Source organism: Lepus europaeus, chromosome 16 (assembly GCF_033115175.1).
Source record: "Lepus europaeus isolate LE1 chromosome 16, mLepTim1.pri, whole genome shotgun sequence".
In the NCBI taxonomy this organism is placed as follows: Eukaryota; Metazoa; Chordata; class Mammalia; order Lagomorpha; family Leporidae; genus Lepus; species Lepus europaeus.
This window is the reverse complement of record NC_084842.1, coordinates 41,741,450-41,768,350: the sequence shown is the minus strand read 5'-3', so window position 1 is coordinate 41,768,350 and position 26,901 is coordinate 41,741,450. Positions and strand designations below refer to the sequence as shown.

Here is a 26,901-nt window from a genome sequence, read left to right as displayed (position 1 = left end):
GTCTCTCTCTCTCACTGTCTAACTCTGCCTGTCAAATAAAAAAGAAAGGAAAGGAAAGGAAAGGAAAGGAAAGGAAAGGAAAGGAGATATGCTTAGTTTTAATTTTGACAGATACTGTCATGTTGCCATCCAGATAGGTGAAACTGATTTACTCTACCTCCAACTTGGTGCCAGAGCAGCTGTTCTGGTCATTATCCACTTTTTTATTTTAACTTTCACCAACTTGATAGGTGGAAAAGGGATATCTCAATGTGGCTTTGATTTGCATTTCTTTAATGATAAGTGTGGTTAATTTTTTCTCCATGTGCCTCTTTATGCTGTACATCTTTAATCCATCTGACATTTATTTTGTTGTAAGAAAATGTTTACATTTTCTAAATGATGGCACTAGTTATTAAATAATGCATATTTTCCCCCACTGATTTGAAGTGACAACCAGCTCTAAATTTTTAAAATGAAAAGAAGCCACTTTAAGCTAAACCTCACACTATACACAAAAATTAATTCAGGATGGATTATAGATTTAAAAATAAAGTGTAACAATTTTAGAAAGTAACACAGGAGGGGTCAGCATTGTTGCATAGTGGGTAAAAACTGCCACTTCCAATGTCAGCATCCCAATATGGGTGCCAGTTAGCGTCCCAGCCACTCTGCTTCCGATCCAGCTCCCTTCTAATGTCCTAGGAAAAGCTGCAGAAGATGGCCCAAGTGCTTGGGCCCCTGCCACCCATTTGGGAGACCTGGAAGAAGCTCTTGGCTCCTGGCTTCAGCCTTGCCCATCCCTGGCTGCTGTGGTCATCTGGGGAGTGAACCAGCAGATGGACAATCTATCTCTCTGTCTTTCCATCTCTGTAACTCTGACTTTCAAATAAATAAAAAAAAACTTTAAAGAAATTTTTTAAAAACAGAAAATAACAAAAGAGTATTTTCAGTACTAAGGTCAGGCAGAAAGTTCTTAAATTACAAAAATTATAATATGTGTACAGTAAAAAAAATAGAGTGAACTTCACTAAAAACTAAAAACTTCTGTGCTGTGAAATATCCTGTTAAAAGGATGGAAACACAGCTACAGGTTAGTAGAAAATATCTGCAAAGCACATTCTAACAAGGTTTATGAATAATGTTTATTTTTATCTACTGGAAAGAACAACAGAGACAGAGAAAGAGAGACTTTCTATTTGCTGCTTCACATTCCAAATGCTGGCAACTACCAGGTCTGGGTCAGATCAAAGCCAAGAGCCCCATTACTGGGCTGTCACCTGCTGCCTCCAACAATGCATCAGCAGGAAGCTAGATTGGAAGCAGAGCTGGCACTGTTATAGGACACAGGCATCCCAAATGGTGGCTTACCTGCCTGTGCCACATTGCACACCCCCAGAAGGCTTATATAAAGAATATATAAAGAACTATCAACACTGAATAGTAAAAATCCAGAAAATTCCATCATAATGTAACCCAAAGTCTTGGATATTTCAACAGAGGAGATAGCAATGGAAAGAAAGAACTTGTTCAACATCCTTAGCCATTTGTGAAATGCAAATTTAGAAGTAAAGCCAGCTAAGATATCAATGGCTAAAGTAAAAATAGTGATAGCACCTAAATGTTAGCAAGGATGTAGGGACACTGAAACTTTCATACGTTACCGTGGAATTGCAAAATCGCACAACCACTCTGGAAAACAGTTTGGCAGTTTATACAACAGTAACATCTACCTCGCATTTGACTCAGTAATTGTACTCCTGGACAGTTATCCTACAGAAATGAAAACTATGATTACACAAAAACCTGTACATGAATGTTCATTGCACTTTCACACATAACAGCAAAAAACAAGTCATGGATCCTTCAACGTAGGACACACTCTGCTACCAGATCCATGGATCTTACTACTCAGCAATAAGTAATCATGGCTTTTAATCCACATGGCCATCCAAATGGACTTCAGGAGGGTTATGCTTGGTTGGAAAACAGCCAACCTCCAGAGGTTCCATACTGTAGGATATATGTTCCATTCATATAACATCCACAGAATGATATAACTCTAGAGATGGAAAACAGACTAGTGGTTGTCAGGGAACAGAAATGGAAAGTAGGGGCTTAGGAATGCAAATACAAAGAGGTAACACAATGGAGTTCTCTTGTGGTGATGAAACAATTATGTGTCTTGATTATGGCAGTTACATGAATCTATGCATGTGATACATTGCAGAAAACTTCTCTCTCACACACATACACACACAAGTACAGATTTTAAAACAGTGAAAATAAAATGAAATGTGTAGTCTAGTGAACGTTAGTTGCACGGATGTCAATATCCTGGTTTTTAAAAATATATAAGATGTCATTGTTGGGGAACACTGAAGGCATTTTTTTTTCAATTTCTTGTGCATTTCAAAATAAACTATTTAAAGAATGTTTAAGTGAAAAGAGATCTAGAAAAGACAAGCAAAGAAAACTAGCAGTGCCGAAGACCCTCCCACGCACAGGGTGGTTCTCTTTGGCCTTACCCACAACATCCCATTCAATCCCTTTTCTTTCTCCCCAGACACACAACATACTATCCTTCCGAGATGTTTCCAATCGAATGGAACTAGACTAGGGCAGACACAAAAGTTGCATAAGAGTAGTGTAAAAGAACACCAGCACACTGCTTTTCTAGAGTCACCTGTTGTGAACACTGTAACCCATTACCTCCATCCTGTGGGCGCCATCCGTCAGTCTCTGACATTGCTCCTGGGGCACGTGAAGGTAGGTTACCCACTGCACACGTCAGTGTTCATCTCCTAAGAACATTCTCGTACACGACCACAGTGCGGTATTCAGCGGGATCCTGCTTAACGGAGTGCCTCCATCGTCACGGTTCCCTGTCACTTGCACCGATGAGGTCCAGCGGAGTTCAGTCTGGGGTCAGGCACGCCCCTGACTGCCATGCCTGTTGGAACGCCTTGGATCCAGCGTACCTGGCTTTGTCACTGTTCGCTCCTCGTCACGGGGCACCCAGAATTCTCATCTGTAAACAGGTGGGGGCGGTACCACGGACTCGCCCGTCTGTTAGTAAGACACCATGACAGCCTCCTGTGTCCTCGGCATCACCATTCCCGAAAAGCGTCTCGACTTCCATCGTGGGTGGCTTGGGGCCGAAGAGACCCGCTTGGGTTTTTCGCCCCCTGCCTTACAAAACGGCTTAGGACGGGGTGGGGGGCAAGCCAGGGAAGGAGAGGCGGGAACCGGGGAAAGAATCCCCCGGGGCAGAGCGGAGCTGGACAGTGCGAAGGACTCGCCTTTTCTGCCAGGTCACCTGGAGCGCCAGGCGGCCAATCGGAGGCGCCGTCCGGTTCCCGCGGCCAATGGGAAGGCGGCGCGCGCGCCCCCCCCTCGGGGCTATAAGTGCGCGCCGGGCGGCGGAAAGTGAAAGTGGTGCGGGCGCGGCGCCGGCGGCTGGGGCCTGAGCCGAGCAGCGGGGATGCTCAGGGCTTGCGAGCAGCTGCCGGGGGAGGCAGAGGCGGCCGGCTGCAGCCCCCGGGCCGCACCGCCAACCCAGCCCAAACCGCTCACCTCCTTCCTCATCCAAGACATCCTGCGGGACCGCGCAGAGCGGCGCGGCGGCCACACCTGCAGCCCGCAGCCCCCGCGCCAGCCCGACCCTAGGCGGGACCCCGAGCCGGAGCCCGCTGGGGAGAGAGGCCGCGCCGGGGCGCCGGAGGAAGGACTGAACGCCGGGCCCGGAGCCACGCTGGGGGAGGCCGAGACGCTGGCGGAGACCGCGCCAGGTAAGCAGGGGAGGCCCAGCCGGGCTGGGCTGAGCTGGCAGATCGGCCCGGGGGCAAGCGGTCCTGGCGAACCTAGCCGAGGTCAGGATGCAGGGATGCGGACCCTCGCGGCGACAGACGAAGGGACCCCGGCGTCCCCGCCACCCCTAGCCAAGGGCGCGCCTGGGGGATTCACCTCGAGCCCTGACGCAGGGCAGCGGTGGCCCAGCGCCCTCGGCTCCTCGGGGCTGCACAGCCGGCGTGCACGTAGTGTGCACCTCGGCGGTGAAACCCGGACGCTGCCTGCGCGGAACCGGGCGTAGATCCCCTCACTCCTGGTGGGGCAACCTAGCTCCAAATGCAGAGAAAAGAGAAGCGAAGCCAGAGACCGAACGTGGCGCTAGCGGGTCTTTCTTTCTCACCAGCCCTCCTGGAAGCACCGGATGCCTTTGAGTATCATTTTCCTGGGTGTCATCGCCCCCTCCCCCATTTAATTTTATAAAGATCAACTACCAAATGCCTTTCTCTGTGGGTCCTTGCTGATTATTAGAAAACCAATGCAGAGGGCCAGTGCTGTGGCCTAGAGAGTAAAGCTCCGCAGGTTCGAATCCTGGCTTCTGCACTTGCGATCCAGCTCCCTGCTAATGCGCCTGGGAAAGCAGCGGAAGATGGCCCAAGCACTTGGGCCCCTGCACCCATGTGGGAGACCCGGAAGAAGCTCCTGGCTCCTGGCTTCAGCCTGGCCCAGTGCTGACTGTTGCAGTCATCTGGGGGAGTGAACCTGTGGATAGAAGATGGCGCTCTCTCTCTCTCTCTCTCTCTCTCTCTCTTTCTCTCTCTCTCGACTCCGACTTTCAAGTAAATAAATAAAATCTTAAAAAAAAAAAAAAACTAATGCATAATAGACAGACTTGCTCCTTCCTCCCTCTGGAGAAGTCCTTGGTCATGTGAAAAAAGTGCAATGTATCAGAGATAACAGAGGGCTGTTTGTTCGCACCCAGGAGATAAGGGTGGGTTGACTTCTGTTCTCTTCCCGCTAACATGTAACTTTTCCTTCCCTGCCCTCCTTCTTCCAGCCAGGCACTTCGAGACGTATGTGCTGGACTGCGAGGACACGGCAGGCACCTTACCGAGCCTTCCCCAAACTGCCAAGCAGCCGCAGAAACGCTCGCGAGCCGCCTTCTCCCACACTCAGGTCATTGAGTTGGAGAGGAAGTTCAGCCATCAGAAGTACCTGTCAGCCCCCGAGAGAGCGCACCTGGCCAAGAACCTCAAGCTCACAGAGACCCAAGTGAAAATTTGGTTCCAGAACAGACGCTATAAGACTAAGCGAAAGCAGCTCACCTCGGACCTGGGGGAGCTGGAGAAACATTCGCCCCTGCCAGCCCTGAAAGAGGAGGGCTTCTCCCAGGCCTCCCTGGTCTCCATGTACAGCAGCTACCCGTGCTATCCCTACCTTTACTGCCTGGGCAGCTGGAGCCCTGCTTTCTGGTAAAGTCAGCTCAGATGACAATGCTGTGTGATCCAAAACTGCCTTCCCCACGGTTTCTTTCTGGAAAGCAAAAGGGACCAAGGTCAGGGAACATTGGGGAGCAAGAGGGATGCAGATCAAAACCATTGGAGGTTTGTGTGCAAATCCCAGATTCTTCACTGGTGGACCCATAAAAAACTAGGGCAGTAAATATTTTAATATCTAAGTAGTTCCTGCAGTGCATAGTGTAAGTTGTTGCTTTTAGGGGAGACAGAAAGTCAAGTGCTGTTTCCAGCACTTTGAATCATTTTGGTCGTGGTGCCAGCATCACTCCTGGGGATTCTGTTGCTACAACTCCCTCTTATTGTGGCATTGGTCACTGACTCTGAAAAAGCAAACCCACAGAGAAAAAGGAAAGCACAGATGAGGATGTTGTCTGCTGAATTAAACCTAAGTTCAAAAGACTTTCATTAGCCTTGGGTCATGGCCAAGGTTATGTTCTGTCCCTGTAAGAGAAGGTCCCAGAGAGAAACACCTTGCACTCACGGTGATTGGCATGGGACATGGAAATAGGAAGGAGGAGACGAAAGTAGCAGCTTCTTCTTATTCCTTTGTATGCCACTTTTAGTATTCATAGGATGGCACACATAGAACAAGATGCATTTGCTGTAGTTTTAAGACAAGCTGTGTAAACAAAACTCAACTGCAAGGGGCAAGGCCATGCCAGAAGATTCTCTGCATGTCCCTAGGCAGTGACCCCAGGCTGCTCTTGGGACCAGTGCATTTTTATTAGCACATGGTGGAAAGAGCTCTTTTCAACCTTTATATGCTGGACTAGGGAAATTAGAATCAGAATTTTCCTGAGCTCTTCAGGCCACAATTTGTACTATAACGTGACAGATGACACCATTCTTTACTATAAGGTACTGTCTTTCTCCCCTTCTTATGTAGTAATCACTCACTATAGGCCTTTTTTTCAATCTACACTTTTGGTCTGCCTATACCTAACCTACACCTTTCTCATTCATTCAGCCTGAGATTTTGTCATTGTTGTTGTTATCATTGTTTTCTTTCTCAAAGCTTTATCTGTCTTAACTTAAAAAATAAGTAGGAAGAGGCAGCTTCTAAACAGACAAAAAGGTATGCATTTCTAATCTGGAAACTCTTACTTTTTCCCTTAAAAAAGTAACAGCATTAAATCCCAAATTCTATTTAAAGACTCGACTGCCCAAACAGGTCACTGCTGCTTTTATAGGACTTTCTGGTGGCTCTGATGCCACAATTCAAAGTTTGAGAACCCTTGGGTCCCCCTGCAGGCAGAGGAGGTACAGGTACTGGGTTTTCACATGGAAGAACACAGTGCAAAATGAAGAGCTAAGGAGCTGGTCTTCTCCAGTTGTCTAGTGGACACGGGAGGCTCGTGGGCAGGCCGTGGGAGAGAAGGCAGCCCAGATCTTTGGAAGCCCAGTCCACTGAGCAAGCAAAGGGGCTGATAGCACTTGGCAGGAAGAGGCTGAGAACAAGGAAACTGTTTTCAGAACACAACATTATGATGGCCTCAGTCTCCAGATAAACAAACTCTCCAAATACTTTGGAGTATGCCTGTAATGGGTCCTCCTCATAGGACACCTAGTGACTTAAGAGAGGATGAGCTGAGAACAAAAGAAGTTTGGTCGTCCTTCTGTGTCTGTCTTAGTAGCTTACATGACCTGGTAGAGGGGATTCCTAGAAAATAAAACTTTACTAACAAGGAACACCGAGGCCTGGAAGTTTCTTGGTGTCACTACCTAATTCTGTTTTGTGAGAATGCTTTCAGTTTCCTCCTGTTAAAAGAGCCAGTTCACTATCTGACAAAACTGCCTATGTGAAGTTTGTAAAAGGGTGTCCCGTTTTCCCCATTCTCTACATTTTGGGCTCCATGTTGAAATACTGTTATTAGATGCTGCTACCCCCACCTCAGGACTGACTGCTCCAAAGGTGAACTAGCCTGAATCTCTTTCTCCTTCTCACATGACTTTTAAGATGAGCATTTAGTGCTTCCTCCTTACTCAGGACTTTTTCACTCCCTACCCTCTGAATATAATTCTTTTCAACATGCAATTGTGCAAGGATTAGGCATTTTACAATGATGTATGTTGTATTGCAAAAACAAAAAGCCTCTGTTTAAAATTGTTTGGCTTGTGAATCCATCTTGCATTTCTCCTACTGGAGCTAGCTATCTGTGCATATGTGAACTGGTGGAAGATCATTTGAAACACTAGTCTGCAAGAACCCAACAGGTAGCCTGGACAGCGCCCTGGACCATTGCACCAAGCAGCCTGTGTCTATCCTGTTGAATCAGTCCATCTGAGTTCTCCACATGCATAATAAACCCTGCTCCGATCTGTAACACAAAAGTCTGTGACTTGAATTTTAGTAAAGCACTCCAATCAAACTTTATTTTTCTATGAATTTTTTTTTGCAGCAAATGGGTGTTTTTAAAATAAAGTCTATGTCTATATTAGACATATCTGTGTGTGATGTGCCGTGTCCTGTTCACTATGTGTTACTTACTTACTTATTTCTGAATACCATATTCTCTCACCTTCCACTGCCTGAGAACCATTTGGGAACCACAGAACCCCAAGAAACAGCTTTGGTGGTCACCAGTGGTGGTTCCTTTATATACACAGTGTCCTCAGTTCCTGATTTAAAGAGGAGAAAGACATTTCTTTTTTCTGCTTCAACCCCAGGATACCATTTGTTTGAGTAGAGACCATCAGTAATGATGGTATTTACTTACATTTCTTGAAGACCCTGAAGGGAACATGGAGACCCCAGCTTCTCTAAACATTCCCCTTCTGTGTTCTACCAGCCTCTCACAGAACAGCACCCCTGGCCCTCTCACTCCTGCACCTCTGCAAACGTCACCTGCACCCGGAGTCCACGACTTCGTGCAAGGGAACTCTTTGACTTGGAATCCCAGCATGGGAAATAGGTTTTACTAATGTTAAAGTTAAACATACAACTCACATGTCTGTCATCTGCCTGCATTTAACCTTCACTAAATCCCACAAGCAGAAGCACTTGATTACCCGAGAGAATTGATGCTTTTCTTCCCCCTCCTTCAAGGAAATAGAAGCTTAAAGAGTAAAGTGCTTATTGTAGGTTAAAACAGATCATAATTGCAAAGTTTGTGCTAATCCTTTAAGTACATTGTACACACAGGTGGGGTTTCTTGCAGCCTGCTCATATCATGAGATTTAACTCTTTGCACAAACCTAGAGCCATCCTCCCCGCCCCAGCAAGCCATTGGCTCTCACATTACAAAGGCTCAGGCACCAAACTAGCAGATGTGGATTTTGTTTTTGGCAAACCATTTCAAAGTAATTAAACCAGGGCATTAAACATGAATCTCTCATCTCTACCAAAGTCAGCCTCTGCATCTTTTTTGTCCCTTTTCCAATTTTTCCTCAATATCTCTGTTAATCTCACACCCGTCTTCCTCCAGCGACTCCCCTTAGCAGACCACAAGCTTGTTGGATTTGGAATTCGCTATCCATCTGTCTCTCAAGTTACTTAGGTGTCAGTTTCTAGAGCCACTGTGATTTTGTCCCTGGTGGTCCTGTTGGTCCTCCTCGGGCCTCCTCACGAAAGCCATGATTCTAGAAGGGGACATAGATATGAGAGACACATACCTCACAAAAGTGTTTTCCTTCTAATCACAAAGCAAATCGGTTTTCTAGAGTGATGCTAATACCACGCACAGTGAAGCTGATCTGGGAGGGACCAGAGGCAAGGAGGAGAAAGCCACTTAGCTCAAGTACTCTGGAAACAGACCCTGTGTTGGGCTTTATATGCTGAATTTTAGTTGAGAATGGGCTTGAGATACATGGAACAAGCAGTACAGTGGGCAGGGTTGAGAGGGAGAAGCCGACCCATGTGCACTGGCAACTGACATCTCACCCAATACCTTAAGAACCTTCAAAGCCGGCATGTCTCTCATGAAGGGAAGAGGGCATCAGCTGCCTCCGGACAGCAGGAGCAACCCCAGGCAATGAAGTTCCTTTGGGTGTAAGGTGATGGCCATTGAGGCCCACAGCTGTGAGCCCTTGCACCACAGCATCCAGTGGGAGACACAGGATCCCTGCCTGGGGTCCCTCTCAGGACCGTGGTTACCACCATGTGCTGCCTTGAGTAAATCTGTGTCAAGAGGCTGAGACTCAGCCCAGAGCTCTCAGTTCTGCACACAGAATCCAGACTCTGCGCCTCTCCTGGCCACCGTGAGAGTGTCACCAAGGCATGTTTTTCAAAGCCAAGAGTTATTTACTGCCCTAGAGAAAGGGCAGCAACAGTAGTTCTGGAACAGGACGAGCTCCGAGTTTAGCCATAGACTTGGACTTCATGCAAACTTTCCCAGACTGCCCGCCCCATGCAAAGGCTTATCTAAAGTCAGCCAGGGAAATGAGAAGAATCCCAGTTTCCATTGCATGCCCCCCACTTTGCCCTCACCTCCATGAGGCTCCAGATGCAGCCTGGACTCACTTCTTGAGCTCGTTGTGGGTTCTGTTTGGGGTTTAGGATAGAGCAAGGATAGAGACTTAGGATGGATTCTCCATGTGGCCTCTTCTAACTGGGCGGGCACCATCTGCTTCCAGTCCCATCACCAAGAGAGCCCTTACTGGGGGGGTGTTGGGGTAGGGAAGAAAGGCACACCCAGAGAAAAGTCCCATTTTCTCACTGAGGAAGTCTCTAAGATACCCACAGATAATTTCTTTAAAGCCTAGGAATACATGTTATTGCATGGAAAAATGAATGCTGACTTTGATCTCTTAAAGGAGGAAGTTCAACAGTATTTAGTCTCTAACACTAGTTGAGCCTACGTTCTCAGGGGCATTTGAAGGATGATGCTTAAAAATGACATTAAAATCCACAGGAATCTTAATTAAAGTCACAGAAAAACAGAAGAAAGCCCAGCCCCACTTAACACCAGTTGAGTACTTGGAAAAGTTCATGGAAAAGAGAATTAAAAGATGAGTTTATGTTGGTGAGAAACTTTTTTTTTAAAATACATGCACTCAAGGGATCTTCAAAAAATTCATGAAAATGTGTATTATGAGAAAATGAAGCATGGATGCCTTTTTTTTTTTCCATCACAATAAACTAATCAGGGTCCAGCACTGTGATGCAGTTGGATAAGCTGCTTGTGACACTAACTGATATCCCTTATCTGAGCACCAGCTCCAGTCCTGGTTGATCCACTTCTGATCCGGCTTCCTTCAAATGCACCAGGGAAGATAATGAAGATGTTCCAAGTACCTGAGCCCCGCCACTTAGGTGGGAGACCAGGATGGAGTTCCCGGTTCTGGGCTTCAGCCTGTCCCAGACCTGGTTGATTTGGGAAGTAAACTAGCAAACGGAAGATTTCTCTCGCTCTCTGTCTCTCATCTCTCTCTCTCTCTCTGCCTTTCAAATGAAAAAAAAGTAAATAAATGTATCTTGTAAAAAAAAAACAACTTACCTTCTAATTCCATTTATTCCTGAACTTTTTGAAGTATCATTGTACTATAATCTCTGAAAGTAGGGCTCAGACATCAGTCTCTTTTTTATTAAAAGACATATTTACTTATTTGAAAGACAGAGGTACAGAGAGGCAGAGGCAGAGAGAGAGAGGTCTTCTATCTGCTGGTTCACTCCCAAAATGGCCACAATGGCAGGAGCTGTCCTGATCCGAAGCCAGGAGCCAGGAGCTTCTTTCAGGTCTCCCATGCAGGTGCAGGGGCCCGAGGACTTGGACCATCTTCTAATGCCTTCTCAGGCCATACCAGAGAGCTGGATCAGAAGTGGAGAAGCCAAGACTAGAACCAGCACACATACAGGATACCGGCACTGCAGGTGCTTTTACTTGCTACGCCACAGTGCCAGCCCCACCAGTATCTTCTTTAATACTAATGTCCAAGGTTATAAATCACTTGCCTGGCATCTTTTCAGCTGGTTTTCCTACCTAACCTCTCAGGCTCATGGTTGCCAGGACAAAAAAGAGCTACCTGGAGGTGCCAGCCAGGAAGGGAGGAATTGAGAGTGGTTTTTGCTTTGTCCCCTTTGGCTGGCTCTTTCTTTTTTACAGAGGACAGATGTTCAAATATTCATTCTTTCTTCCTAACTATCCTCTTTTCGGAACTTCTGACATCATCAAAAGGTACTCATTCCAGTAAATCCCTCATTCAAAGTTTAAGGGACCTAAATGGCTTGTGTGTGTTGCTAACCGTGTAATCCAAAGCATTCATTACCCATCTCCGACCCAGGCCCATCTGGAGTGACCACACACCTTGGCTGCCCCCGTGGAAGACTGAAAAGAAAATTCCATCCTCGGCTGCTGCCAAGATTTCACCTGCCTGGAACCACAGAGCCTTGTTTGTGCATCTCTGGGAACAGCAGGTGCCATTTCTTGTCTGTCCATTAGTGTCACCCTTCCCTGACAACTCATCTATCAGGATTAAATGTGTCTTCCTACTGACACAACATTTACACTTTCTTCTGCCAAATCAGTAATATTAAACTTCCTTTTAAGTGTGTGTTTGTATAGAGATGGATGAGGGTGAAGGTGGTTGCAAGTGCGTGTGTGTGTGTGTGTGTGTGTAGGGCAGAAATATGCCTTGTAGCAATACAGCTTTTGACTAAAATTTGCATGCAATAAACACAGACCTGGATTTAGAACACCAGTTCAAACCAGAGAAACTTCAGCTTGAGCTAAAAACATATAAAGACAAGGGTGATGGAAATGAGTCAGCTCTGCCACACTCTTTTTCTTTCTTTATTTTTAAGATTTATTTATTTACTTGAGAGGTAGAGTTACAGAGAGAGGGAGAGACAGAGAGAGAGGTCTTCCATCCACTGGTTCACTCCCCAAATGGACGCAATGGCTGGAGCTGTGCTGATCCGAAGCCAGGAACCTGTAGCTTCTTCCGGGTCTACCACCCAGGTACAGGGGCCTAAGGACTTGAGCCATCTTCTACTGCTTTCCCAGGCCATAGCAGAGAGCTGGATCAGAAGAGGAGCAATTGGGATACGAACTGGTGCCCATATGGGATGCCGGCTCTGCAGGTGGTGGCTTAGTGCACTACGCCACAGGGCCAGCCCCTGCCATATCAAGAAGAATGCGGACAATTTTCACAGCGTGTGTCTGGAGGTGGGGAAGATATGGTATCGTCCATGGACAAGTTTGGAATCTTTCCCTCCCTCCATGCTGAGAGTTTGTTTATGTTTAGATCCTTGATGATTTTTTTTTCCCCAAGGAAGAGCGGACTCAACAAACAAGGCAACTTTTCGTCACTTTGCTGTGACTTTTGGACAGTGAGTGGGTGTGCAGAGGGGATGCAAGGATTGCCATGCACGTACAGCTCTAGTTAGATGGCACATACCCCCTTGCTGGGAGAAACCAACATGATGGAGGTACATGCATGAGAGACTTTGGGACCAAAGTAGGGCCACGAGGCACTAACAGAGGCTGCAACCTATTCTTTAGTTGCTCTTTCAGTATAAAGCACAAAATGGCAGGGTGAACTGATGAAGGAAGCTTAGGACAGAAGTTTGAGGTTCTCAGTGGGACACTCACAAACGATTTCTTTGCATTTTTTATTTTCCTTAATCTATAAAATGTACAGACAAGCCCCTCCATAAAAATGCAAATCTAATTAAGACATTTCAGTGGAAGGGATTCTGTAAAGACAGAAAAGAAAGGAGGTGGGGGAAAGCTGTAGACAAGGAAAGACACACATCCCATTAGGACACCAGTCCAAGTCCTGGCTGCTTCACTTCCAGTCCAGCTCCTTGCTAATGGCCTGGGAAAGCAGTGGAAGATGGCCCAAGTGCTTGGGCCCCTGCAACCACATGGGAGACCTGGAAGAAGCTCCTAGCTCCTGGCTTCAGATTGGCCCAGCTCTGGCTTATTGGAGAGTGAACCAGTGGTTGGAAGACCTTTCTCTCTGTCTCTCCCTCTCTGTAACTCTGTGTCTCAAATAAATAAATGAATCTTTAAACAACAAAAACAACAAAAAAAGGCTTACTGAAGACATCAGGAGTATGGATTTCAGAGTTCTGCACTGTTCTAGTTTTAGAATTCAGACTCCAGAAATGTCCTTTCAGCTTTGACTTCAGCCTGGTACTAGGTTGTTCCCTTTCTTGCCTCTGAGCCAGTTCAACTGCAAGGAAAGAACAAGAGAGGGAGGAGGGATGAGAGTCCATGGCGCTGGGGAAGAACTGGATGGGTAGTTTTCCATTGGCTGTGGAAGAGTCTTTGTACAGTGTGAGTGCACAACTCCCCTTGTTGGCTCTTGACTGACGCTGCATGGACTGAAGGCTCCATGTCCTGGAGATTAGATTTTATTGCAGAGACAACTGGGGGCCATGTCAACTTTGGCATCAGGAAGAAACAAAAGCTGGACTAGGATCTGAGAAAAAGTGTTCCCATTACAACCCAAATAGGTTTTACAAGATCCTGTGTAGGCACACACCCCAGAGCAGCCGGAAGGACTTGTGCACAAATAGGGCCAGCTTCACACAGAGAAGCAGCTTGGTGGGGAACAAGGCACAGACTACACCAACATGACCAACAGCACTAGTTGAACATAATCCCATCAAAACCAGAACAAATTTGACCTTGGGCAGCAAACAAAATGTTTGGTGCTCAAAGCAATAGAGCTAAGCATCCCCTTCTTAATTTGTACTGGCCAAAGGTTAAACACTGGTCAAATATAGGTCTGATCAATGAATAAGTGAGTGAGGCCACACCTCACGTGGAGCACTAGGTTTGGTTCTAAGCACCATATTTTGAGGAAAACTTTAGCAAATCCAGGAGCGCAAAACTATGATGCTGCAGGGGTATAAAGCGTCAGACAACAAACTGTTGAAGAAATGAGGAGTGCTTAGCCTGGAAAAGGGAGGTCAGGACCAGGGGTTCAGAGAGGAAAAAGATTAGACTTTTTCTGTATTGTCCTGGGTGGTTCATAGCACCAGGACTCAGATCAGCAATGTCTGAAAAGTCATTGGGCTGAGGTGAGGAGAGGTTCCTTCCAGTTGAAAGCTATTTGGTGAGGAGGTCATAAGGAAGACGGGTGTGCCTGGTACAACTCTAAGATCCTTTCCAGTCCTCTGGTTCTGCAGTTCTGGACAGAAGCACTGGGTTCTAGCGCATCTCTCTCTTTCTAGATATGGGGTGAGGATAAATCACTCCTGCCTTTCTAGGTTTCAGCTACTCCTCTGATAAAGGGAGAGATCAGCCCTGCTGGGGGTTAACTGAATCAAATCAGCTCTACTGCATCTCTGCTTCATAAGAGAAGCATTGTGTAATTTCAGGGACAATGGAGATCTATTAATTGATACCTACTGATCCATATCTGAAATTGTACCCATCGAGTCTCATTTTTAATCATGTACCTACTGTTCAAATATGAATAACTGTGGGGAAAGTAATGAATTAAATGTAATGAATCACTTACCTCTGAACACTAATAAATATTAATTCCAATAGAGACAGCATGTGGTACAGAAAATGAATCAGTGTTTTAAAAAAGGGGAAAGCACAAAATAATGCTAAAGAGTTTGGAAGAAAAAAAACATTTCTATTTTTATTTCTAAATTTCATCTAATTTTAGCCCTGCCTATAAGTCAGATAATTCTGATTGCTTTATTGCTTACTCTTATGTTCCAGGGTTAAATTATCACATTCTTTTCTCAGAATCATTTTTTAAATTAATTTATTTTTTTGACAGGCAAAGTGGACAGTGAGAGGGAGAGACAGAGAGAAAGGTCCTCCTTTAACGTTGGTTCACCCTCTAATGGCTGCTGTGGCCGGCGCACCGCGCTGATCCAAAGGCAGGAGCCAGGTGCTTCTCCTGGTCTCCCATGCGGGTGCAGAGCCCAAGCACTTGGGCCATCCTCCACTGCCTTCCCGGGCCACAGCAGAGAGCTGGCCTGGAAGAGGAGCAACCAGGACAGAATCCGGCGCCCCGACCGGAACTAGAACCCGGTGTGCCGGCGCGGCAAGGCGGAGGATTAGCCTATTGAGCAGCGGCGCTGGCCCAGAATAATTTTTTGACATTGGACTCAGAACATCAATATTGTTGCCTGGAGAATGGAGCTCCAGAGACAGGTAACAACATTGCTCTAGAACGGGAAGGAGAGACAGAGGTAATGGTTTTCTCTAGTGCCTCATTCATGCTTCCTTTCCTCTACCCCAGCAATTAGGAATCCAGTGATTATGAAGGGAGACAAAAATGCATTCATTTATTTTTATTTTAGACCAAATGCCATAATTATAAGTATTTTCCTTAAGCCATTAATTGCTTAGTCTCTAAAGTTATCATAGTATTAAAAAAAAGAGAGTATGATTTCTAGCTATAAGAGCAACTTGTAACTCTTGTTGTACATTTTTATTAGCTGTGTGTCTTTAGACAAGTTATTTGACCTTGTTGATATTCATATTCCTCATCCTCAAGTGGAAATAATAATCTCTTATGTACAGGGCTGATCTGATAATTAAATGAGATAAATCCAGCATGCAGAAGGTCATCAAGAATTGCCAGCTCATTTTCCTCTTTTTGAGAAAGTATCTAAACTTCATCCAAATACATACATAAATTTTGCATGCTATAACTGAATACATATTACATATTTTTTCCATTGAAGCTACATAGCAAATGACATTTGCCTTGTTTGTAGCCACTTGATAGCCACCACATTATTAGAAATGGAAGTCTCAGGCAGGTATGTAAGATGAAAATATTTCAAAACAGACTTGGAGGAAATGCAAAAAATGCAGAAAAAGTTAAACTAAAGAGAATTGAAGATGAATCTCGAAGATACAGTAATTTTTCCTGGCCTGAGCTGTAACTCCCTGGGATCCCATATAGAGCCTTTGCCATAGGAAAGATATTATTTCCCCTGAAGTTAACTCATTAGAGGTAGAGAACCTAAGACCAGAGCTGCTTGTTTCCATGCCCAAAGCTGGACAAAGAAAATAAATCAACAAAAATAGCTAAGAGGTATTTCTAAACGTGTCCAGCTGCAAAAATTTATGATCATTAGCTCTTGGAAAAAGGTCATTTCAGATAAGACAACTATTTATACAGAAAACAAAAATGAAACATATATTGATTGGTTTTCAGTTGACTCTCCCAGGCCTGGGAGAGGCACGACATAGGAAAAGACCTGCCTAACCAGCGTGTCCCTTACCAGTGCCTCATCCACTTAAAGTCTCCCCTTATTTGGACCTGTGGGAAGGTTGCAGAAAAAGCCAAAGTTCAGAAGTGTTTTATGACCATGTGGACCACTTCTCTCCCTCCAGAATTCCTTTTTTTTTTTTTGACAGGCAGAGTGGACAGTGAGGGAGAGAGATAGAGAGAAAGGTCTTCCTTTTTGCCATTGGTTCACCCTCCAATGGCCGCTGTGGCCGGCACATTGTGCTGATCCGAAGCCAGGAGCCAGGTGCTTCTCCTGGGCTCCCATGCGGGTGCAGGGCCCAAGGACTTGGGCCATCCTCCACTGCCTTCCCGGGCCATAACAGAAAGCTGACCTGTAAAAGGGGCAACCGGGATAGAATCCGGCGCCCCCAGAATTCCTTTTATACAAGAGAGGAAAGGAGGATGCAAGTCAAGGGAGGAAAAGAAAGCTAGGCATCAGAAGCAATGGGTGGCAGGCCTATTAATGGCTGATCTGTGCAGTGATCTGCCCTCAAGGAGACCCAACAGGCCAGTCCACTGCAGTGGCTTTCAATGTGGTAAGCCTGGGCTTCAGCAGAAGTCAGCTTGTGAAGAGCCCTGGCAGCTCTGCCAAGAGTTGGATCACTGGAAATGGACCTGCCCTGGAATCGAAGGATGCCCAGGTCAGAGCCACAGATCTTATTGGCTCCAAGCTGAAAAGCCCTTCACTCAGCCCAACTTCCAAAGTGACCACTGCAGCTGAGGGTATGGTCAAGTAGGGTCAGCAACATTGCAGGCAGAACTGTAAATTTCTTGTTAGAGATGCCCCCTGCCTTTACCTGGCCAGCTCTCCTCCCAGGCCAGCCAAGTAATGAAAGTCAACAGAGTGCCTTCCCCTAGGAGGTTCACACCTCCCTTAGGATATACCCCATGTGAAGAGATAGATAGGTCTGGGCCTCTTAACTTACAAGGCCTAAAACCCAACAGATTATTATCAAGCCCCTTCTATCAGGTTCTATTTGCCTCTCAATCAGAAAAATTACTTGTAGCTTAGACAGCACCTTTCTTAGCTCCTCTAATAATGACTCTGTCCTTTGTTCTAGACCCTGTCTAGTGCACTTGAGCCTCATTCCTTTGTAATCATAACCTCTACTCTACCACCAATGAATGGCTCTACTCCCAACCTGTGTGTACTGATGGTCCTCTTCCCCACTTAATGCTGTATAATTGTTCAGACCTGGTTAAGGCCACTCTTAGGATCATTGGTTACTATCCTCACCCTGTCTTTTATGACCTTGTCTAAATATGATCAGAGTCGGGGAACTTGGAAGGCTTCCATAGCCTTGGCAACTCATGACGACAGCCTAGGGTGGTTACTGGCGCCATAAACTAGAGTGTCAATTTGTTGGGTCAACAACAGGAGCCACTGTGCGCTTGCTCCTGATGTGGGATCTCTGTCCTTGATGTACTGTACATTTTGATTTAATGCTATAACTAGTACTCAAACAGTATGTTTCACTTTGTGTTTCTATGTGGGTGCAAACTGTTGAAGTATTTTATACTAAATTGATCTTCTGTATATAAATAGAATTGAAAATGAATCTTGATGTGAATGGAAGGGGAGAGGGAGCGGGAGAGGGGAGGGTTGCGGGTAGGAGGGAAGTTATGGGAAGGGGAAGCCATTGTAATCCATAAGCTGTATACTGGAAATTTATATTCATTAAATAAAAGTTATTATAACCAAAAAAAAAAAAAAACAAGAGAGGAAAGGATCCAAGGATGGAAACATTCTTGAGCTAGAGGGTTTTCCATAGCCAAGTTAGATCTTTGAGTACTGTAGGAGGAGAGTTACATGGCAGAAATCCTTTTAGCAAAGTAAAATAAAACTTTCTCTTTAACTGACCCAACGCATCTACTGCTCAAAAGTTTTATGACCTGTGGAAGTTAATCATTTCTCTATATGTTGGTTTCCTCCTCTACAAAAACTCATCTTTAAGGTTTCTCAACTCTATTAGTTTACATTTAATGATTACCATTTTTGAAGCTGTCAGATCTTTCCCATAGCCATATAAGTTCAAATATATTACAATTTAAAAAGAAAATTTGCTTATAAGGCATCATTAAAGAAGATTCCCCAGTAATATGACACAATGTCCAACCCAGTATAGAGTTAATTTGCATAATCTAAAGAAAGAATGTGTTTCACATAGTTGTTAAACAGAGTAAAAATAAACAAGTACTATTAGAGTATTAATTGCCTATTGTAACATTTATAGTCATTGTAGTGCAGATGCTAGCTGAGCTGTGGCCTCCCGGTCCCATATCAGCCAGATAAGCTCATCTTTAACCACCATTCATGTTCTGTCAAAATCCATAGAGATACAGTTTTTTACAAAGCTGTCAAGACTATTCAGTAGAGAAGGAACAGTCTTTTCAAAAACTGGTGCTGGAAGAAGTGGGTATCTTTATACAAAATGATGAAGTTGGCCTACTACCTAGTACCACACACAGAAATTAACTCAAAGTAGATCAAACATGTAAACAGATGAGCTAAAACAATAAAACTATTTAAGCAAGCCCACTATTTAAAAAAAAGATTTATTTTTATGTGAAAGTCAGAGTTACAGATACAGAGAGAGAAAGAGAGATCTTCCATGTGCTGGTTCACTCCCCAAGTAGCCCCAATGGCCAGGGCTGAATGAGGCCAAAGCCAGAAGTTAGGAGCTTCTTCCACATCTCCCACATGGGTGCAGGGGCCCAAACATTTGGATTATCTTCCACTGCTATTCCCAGGCCATTTACTGGGAGTTGAATCAGGAATGGACCAGCCAGGACAAGAACTGGTGCTGGATGGGACACTGGCATCACAAGCAGTAGCTTTACCCACTCCACCACAACTCAAGACCCAAGACCACTATTGAGACCCGCAGATCAGAAAAAATAGATTCCTAGGGTTGGCCTTGTTAGGTAGCATGGCATCCCATATCAGCACCAGCTCAAGTCCTGGCTGCTCCACTTCTGCCAATATGCCTGGGAAAGCAGCAGAAAATGGACCAAGTGTTTGGGCCCCTACAACCACTTGGGAGATCCAGATGAAGCTCCTGACTCCTGGCTTCAGCTTGGCCTAGTCCTGGCCATACAGCAATTTGGGGAGTAAAAAAAAAAAGCAGCCGGGACTTGAACTGGTGTCCATATGGGATGCTGGCACACAGACAGTTTTACCCACTATGCTACAGCACCTGGCTTTGCTCCCCCACCCCCACCACTATTATTGTATTGGAGTCTACCTCTTCCTACATTTGAGTGGTCTTGTGTTGGTTGCATATATACTTATGATTATTACATCTCTTTGCTGAATTAATCATCTTATCAATATATAATGTCCTTTTTGTCTCTTTCTACAGTGTTTGATTTACAGTACGTTTTATCTGATATGAACATAACTACTTCAGTTTATTTTTGGTTTCCATTTACACAGTATATCTTTTTCTGATTCTTCATTTTCAGTCTACGTGAATCTCTACCCGTGAAGCTCCTTCTAGGAGCATATAGTTGAGGTGCACTAGCGGAAGCATAGGAATGCAGGCAAGGCCTTCTTCATGTAGCATGGGGGAGCACAGCTGTCCTGGGGCTTATAGAGCTAACATTCACAGGCCCAGGTATTCCGGACGCTGTGGGGGTGTTGACCCGGTCTCACAGGTTGAGTGCTGGCTTTCGTGGGGACTGCGCCCTGGCAGTTACCAGCCTGAAGCAGAGGAATGCAGATAGGGCCCTCCAGGTCCCACTGGTGAGTGCGAGTTGCCTGGGGATTGTAGCACAAACAGACGCAGTCCTAGAGCTAGAGAACACACGAGAGTGCCCTTAGCCCCACAGGGCATGCAAGGGTGAAACTGGGGCTTGTGCCCTGGGCACCCTGCTAAGAGGATAAAGAAGGGGACATCATCAGCTCTGGTCCTCTGGGCTGTGTTCTGGTTGCTGCTGGTGCTAAGCCCCAAGAAACAGAGGGGAACTTCCCTAGACCGCACAGAGTGAGCGAGCATGGCTCCAGAGCTTGTTCCCAGCAATCCCCTAACTGTGGTATGCAGAAGCACCAGCTCTCTGCCCTGGGAAACACTCTGGCTCCAGCTATGAGGGCTTCTGGTAGCAGTGGGGCTGCCTATTGTCCCCTGAGACGTAATGAAGTTTAGCTCCAATCGTACTACAGCAGCTCGGGTCCGGGGCTCTGGAAGCAGAGGGAGGCAATGTGGGTTCTTTTTCTGTAGCAAAGTAGTCGCTCAGACTCCAGTCAGTTTTCTAGACTGGAGTTAAAGCCAGTGTGGATTGTGGAATTCACCTGTCATCAGGGCTGTTAGTTGGCAGTGATAGACCGAGTCACATAGCTTGCCATTTACTCTTTCCCGACAAGAGGGTGTCCCCTCTGCTTTGGGGCCAGGACACAAGCTGCAGTGTGCTTTGTTCCTCTCCCCGCTGGCTTTTGGAATCTCTAAGCTATTTACAGTCCCTCTCTCTCTCTCTCTCTCTCTCTCTCTCTCCCTCTCTCTAAAGATTTACTTATTTATTTGGAAGGCAGAGTTACAGAGAGAGAGTACTCTTCCATCCATTGGTTCACTTCGCAAATGACCACAAGGGCCAGGACTGAGCCAGGCCAAAGGTAGGAGCTAGAAGCCAGGAACTTCCTCTGGGTCTCCCACATGGGTGCAGGGGCCCAAGAACTTGAGCCATCATTGGCTGCTTTCCCAGACCGTTAGCAGGGAGCTGGATTGGAAGGGGAGCAGTCAGGTCTTATAACGGCAGCCATATGGGATGCCAGCTTTGCAGGCAGTGGCTTAACTTGCTCACCACAACACCAGCTTCCCTCACTTCTTTTTCTTTTAAAAAATGTTTATCTATTTGAGAGGCAGAATGGTGAAGAAAGGGGATGAAACAGAAAGGAGAGACCTACCATCTGCTGATTTAGTCCCCAAATGCCTGCAACAGCCAGGTCTCAGCCAGATGGACTCCAGGAACTAGGAACTCCACCCAGCACTTGGACTATCTTTCACTGCCTTCCCAGGAATCTTAGCAGGAAGCTTATTTGAAGTGGAAAAGCCAGGACTTGAATTGTTACTCCAATATGGTATGCAGGTGGCCCAAACCCTGTCATTTCTCCCCTGGGGTTTTCTCTGTTAATCTGGAAATGCAGCCCTGCCTTTGTTATCCTGGTTGTTCTCTGTGCTGGAGGTGAGTGCAGGGCCTCTCTATTCAGCCATCCACCTTGGATCGCATTCAACACTGAATTTATCCAATATTAGGCTTTTCATTGTATCCATGCCACTTCACTAGAATGAAGTTAGGGGTGCAGCCTGTGGCTGTGAAACTGAGCAAAGCTAAGTAGGCCACCATGGATAAGGACCCCCACTTGTGCCTTTGTTGATGCATGCTTCCAGCCTGCTGAGCTCACCAGGCAGAGTCCCAAGATTCTGCAGCAACTTTAGACAAGTGCATGTTTTGAAGACTTTTAGGGGACCTCAAACTGGCAGGGAAAGAAAATCAAGCCTTCATCTCCAGTTTGGCCCCTAATCCAAGCCAAAGTAGAAACAGAACCCAGTAGCTTTGGGCTCCCAAGCAAATGCTACATTTACGAGGCTCTACACCTCCCACTGCCCCAGATTGCCAACACCCCATCAGAGTGAAGTCACAAAGTGCAGACAATGCAATCTCTCACCCCTGGCTAAGGACCCTGTGCAGGGGTGTGCTCTATGTTCAACACCTTGTGTCCTCTTTCCACTACAGTGCCTGTGAAGGGCTCTCAGCTCCCACACACCAGGTCCTTCCAACCCAGGACTGTTCCCCACCCCAAAAGAATGAAGTTGGATTTTTTGCCTCACACCACACATAAAAATGAACTCAAAATGGAGCAAAGACCTAAATACAAGCACTAAAACTATACAGGCTTTAAAAGAAAACATAAGGTTATATCTTCATGACCTTATACTTAGCAAAAGATTCATAGATACGACACCAAAGCATGAGCAACCAAAAAATAAATTGAATTCTATCAAAATTCAAAGCTATGGTAGTTCTTTCCTTAAAAATCGTTTGTTTTGTAAGAAAGGCAAATTGACAGAAATAAAGACAGAGGGAGAGGGAGAGAAAGAAGGTTGGGGGGAGTATCTTTTCTCTGCTGTTTCATTCCCTAAATGGGATCACCATCATAATATGCAGTACATTGTTGAGAAAAATGTAGTTCTGTATGACTGTTTTTTTCCCAATATCCTATTTGGCTTAATTTGAAATAGGAATTAATTTCTATTCTATAGACACATAAATCAAGTAACTTGCCCAAAATCAGTGACAAAAAAAACATAAAGAGTCATGAAATCAGAAACCAGTGTTTGAATGATATTTTCACTATACTGTTTCTTCAATATTCTGCCCCAATTTACAGAGCCCCAGATTTCTAAAGACAGAAAAATAGAATTGTGTTAAGGTATTGGTTATATGGACATTGTCAAAGCTGAGTTGAGTGACTTTAATACAGATCAGTGCTTCTTGTACAGAAAATTATGAGTTGATAGTAATGCCTCAACAAAAAGGAAATGAACCCATTTCTCAGATCTATAGATTGAACATAGCTTTATGCATGGTCCCTAAATTCAGAATACAGCCCCCTCCCAGAGCCTCAAGAAAAGTAACAAATGCTGATGAGATTCATACACAATCCACCAACTTATATTTATTGGGCAAGTAGTGCATGTTCAACAGAATTATTAGGGAAAATACAACAAGCCTAAGACTCAGTGCTGTTGATAGCTTAGTAAGAGGTCAAATCCACACTCAAAAAGATACTAGAGGGAGAGTATTTGGCCTAACAATTGGGATGCCTACATCTCATATTAGAATATCTGAGTTCAGGCCGGCGCCGTGGCTCAACAGGCTAATCCTCCGCCTTGCGGCGCCGGCACACCGGGTTCTAGTCCCGGTCAGGGCACCGATCCTGTCCCGGTTGCCCCTCTTCCAGGCCAGCTCTCTGCTGTGGCCAGGGAGTGCAGTGGAGGATGGCCCAAGTGCTTGGGCTCTGCACCCCATGGGAGACCAGGAGAAGCACCTGGCTCCTGCCATCGGAACAGCGCGGTGCGCCGGCCGCAGCGCGCTACCGCGGCGGCCATTGGAGGGTGAACCAACGGCAAAAGGAAGACCTTTCTCTCTGTCTCTCTCTCACTGTCCACTCTGCCTGTCAAAAAAAAAAAAAAAAAAAAAGAATATCTGAGTTCAATTCCAGTTTTCTGATAATGTGCACCATGGGTGGCAGTAGTGACAGCTCAGGAGGCTGCCACCCACGTGAGACATCTGGACTGAGTTCCTAGTTCCCAGCTTCTGCCTGGACCTGTGCCAGTCATCGTGGCTATTTAGGGAGTGAAGCAGCAATGAGAGCTCTCTATTTGTCTCTTTCTCTCAAGTACACACATACATACATACATAAAGATACAGAAGACAAGGTGGACTACAAAAGGTGCTGAAGTTAGTGGGAAATACAGAAACACAAATCTGGTGAGGCTGGAGCACTTAGGACAGTCTTTGAGGAGATCTTTTGGGGCTGGATTAGGTTGGGATTAGAGAGGAAAAGGACGCATAGAAAGTAAGTCTGAGATGAGGCTAACGCAATGATCCTGGCTCGCGACAGTAACAGAGAGAGGTGGGAAGGTGAGGAACAATGGAAAGCAGAATGGCCAGAGAAAATCAACAGGATTTAGACATTCGCTGGGTGTGAACAACAAGGCCAAGGCCTTCAGACTCGGCGGGAGCACCAGGGTTTCTCCTGACATAAAAGTGCAGTCCACAGGAAGAGCTGGAACTTTGATTGGGATATGAGTTAGAAGTGGCATTGGCCTGTCCTAGGTGCCTGCAGGAAGATAGAAGATTCCAGTCTCTGCGAAAGGCTGGAGGCTGAGTTAAAGATCTTGGTGTCCTAACCCAGAGGCAGGGCAATAACAGGTACGGCGGCAGGGGAACAGAATACAGCAATGCAGCTGGCATTTACAAGGCACAGTTCCATCTTCTAAGCTTTTGGTTTAAGATTTTAAGCTAAGCTTTAGGCTTAACACCTGAGTTAATCATCACTACAACCCCTTTACGTAGACAGAGAACCTCAGAACCAGTATTACTGGTATTTCTATAGCTAGAAATGCTATGTGTTGTTTTCCTGAAGTCACCAGGCACATTAGCAAATGGTGGAGCAGGATGAGAAACCATTCTGCCTGACTCCAGACCTACATTCTTTAACACAAAATTCTCCTGCATGGCAGAAGATGAGCAGGCAGGCGGTGAATAGCAGGGCCACTACAGAGGCGGATCAGCCTGTCTGCTTAGCTGTGACACAGTGGGAGATTGCCAAGGCCAGAAAGGGGGGAGAGCAGGAGGGGCAGAGCCTTTAAACTCCTGAGGAGCACCTCCTCCCCGCTGAGTGCCAGCAAGCCTTCTGTAGCTAAGAACACAGGCCCAGGCCAGAGGGTTGAACCTAACGCATCAAGGTCATCTTGATCCCCTCTGTTTATCCTCTCTTTCAGCCACTTCCTGGGCAAACTCTCTTACTTAGCCAAGCCAGCTCTGTGCACTTTTGAACCAGCCACTTGTCTCCCCCAGTCCAGAGATGCTCGTTCTCAGCCTCCCAGATTGGTTGGGCTGATGACCAGGACTCGTGACTGAGGCTTGTTCTTCTGTGAGGAAACGGAAGCCGCACAGCACGACCTGGAGTCCACAGACAGCGACCTGGACAAGATCCACACCAAGCCTGCGGAAATTGGGGTTGGGGGAAATGTACCTTTCTTCATCTCCCTTTCGTGGCTTTTCTCCCAAATTCCATTAGGATAATGCTCTTGATCCTATTTATTTGGGAGAAGTGGGTTTCAGATTCTTTTCCATCTCTTCTCACAAAACTCTCCTTCAGAAAAAGGATGATAAATTTACTTAAACGTCTAAGTGACAGGTCATTGCTTTATATATGAGCTCTGCCACGTATTTAACTCATCAGGTTTCTTCCAAAGGAATACAGAAAGCTCTAATTATCAACATCTGAAGGCTAAGTCAAGGAGAAACACTTAAAGAAAATCAGGCCACTTTCCAATAGCAGTGTCCATGAATAAAGAATCCCTACTTAGGAGGCCCATCAGAACATCGTGTAATTTTTGCTTTGGGAAAAAAAAAATATGATGAAATCAAAATTCTAATCATCCAAAGTTCACAACAACACAAAGCCTATCCTGTTGGCAACTTATATCTCCCGGAAAACATTAAGCAGAGAACTAATGAAAAACAGTGTTTTGAGATTGCTCTGGCAGAAAACACAGTTCCTGGCTTCAATTAGCTACCATTTAGTGGTGAGAATGAGAAGACTGACATGAAATACAAGCAGCGCACAGTAAGCCTGCTAGAGACTTTCAGCACAGTAGACAGTAAAAGGAGAAAAACGTGTCTGGATCTACAGAGGGAGGTAAGCTGGGCAGCAGGACCTGAGCTACCCTTCCCGGTGGGCCTCACACCCTCTGGACGCAGTACAAAGTGCTCAGTAAGCTGTTGTAAAACCTTTCCCTAGAAAGTTCAAGCACATTCCGCTAAGTGAAAGAAGGCAGACGTAAAAGCCTGTATTATTCCACCTGTGTGACATTCAGAAAACAGCAGAACTATTCAGGAAGGAAAAAATAGAAAAAGATAAAAAGAAATCTACATGCAGGTACACTATGAGGAAATTACAGTGTACCAAAGACAAAGAAAGGATCACAAAAACATCCAGAGAGAAAATAGGGAGTGGGTTATTTTCATATACAGCTTAAAGCTGATTTTTCAACAAAAAATATCAGAGGCTAAGAGAAGAAAACACTAAATAAAAAACTGTAAAAGGACTAATTTGTGTGGAAATTCCAAATAGAAGTTCTGAGATGGGAAAAGAAATATAAGCAAGAAAGCACTAACATGGATAAATCAAAGCATTGACCAAAACAATAATAACAATGTCAGTGAGCTTTAAACCAAGTAGTAAAAAAAGGATGATAATGACTTATACATAAGAAAATAAGTTTTTGAGTTAGTGTTCTAAATTTTGAGTATGGAGGCAGGTGTTGTGGTGCAGCAGATGGAAGACCTCTCTAGCTCTCTCCTATCGCAGCCCCCGCTGCCCTGCCCTAGGTCACACTGCCTTTAAAATACATGAATAAATAAAAATGTAAGATTTTTATACTGATTTCAAGGATAGTAAATTTTTATTAACTCTGTGCAAATTAAATTATGCATGTTAGTTTTGTAGGACAATATCTAAAAGAATAGAACTATTATTTAACTCCCAAATAATATTTGAAGGAGCTGGAGAAGGAAGGAAAGAGAGAGAGAAAGAGGTAGGTAGCTGGTGAGGAGGGAGTGCAATGTATTCAAAATAAAAAAGAAGGAGGGTTCCATGATGGCAGAACAGCGACAGGACAGTCCGACTCGCATGAGGTGAAATTGATATTTCAAAAGGGGAGAAAGTAAACTA

General features: G+C 45.4%; 2 protein-coding genes across 2 annotated transcripts in view; one reads left to right on the top strand and one right to left on the bottom strand.

Moving 5' to 3' along the window:
- The window catches only part of ADAM28 (ADAM metallopeptidase domain 28), a 790,284-nt gene extending 787,542 nt beyond the window's left edge, over window positions 1-2,742 (bottom strand). Inside the window, exon 1 of the mRNA XM_062212787.1 lies at window positions 2,692-2,742. The gene's annotated coding sequence lies outside the window, so the exon portion shown is untranslated. The remainder of the gene's footprint in view (window positions 1-2,691) is intronic.
- A 721-nt stretch (window positions 2,743-3,463) lies between these two features.
- NKX3-1 (NK3 homeobox 1) lies at window positions 3,464-7,722 on the top strand. Its single transcript, XM_062212974.1, has 2 exons — window positions 3,464-3,770; window positions 4,826-7,722. Exons 1-2 carry the CDS (start codon window positions 3,464-3,466, stop codon window positions 5,242-5,244), a joined length of 726 nt encoding a protein of 241 aa, XP_062068958.1. The 3' UTR covers window positions 5,245-7,722.
- Window positions 7,723-26,901: the final 19,179 nt, after the last annotated feature.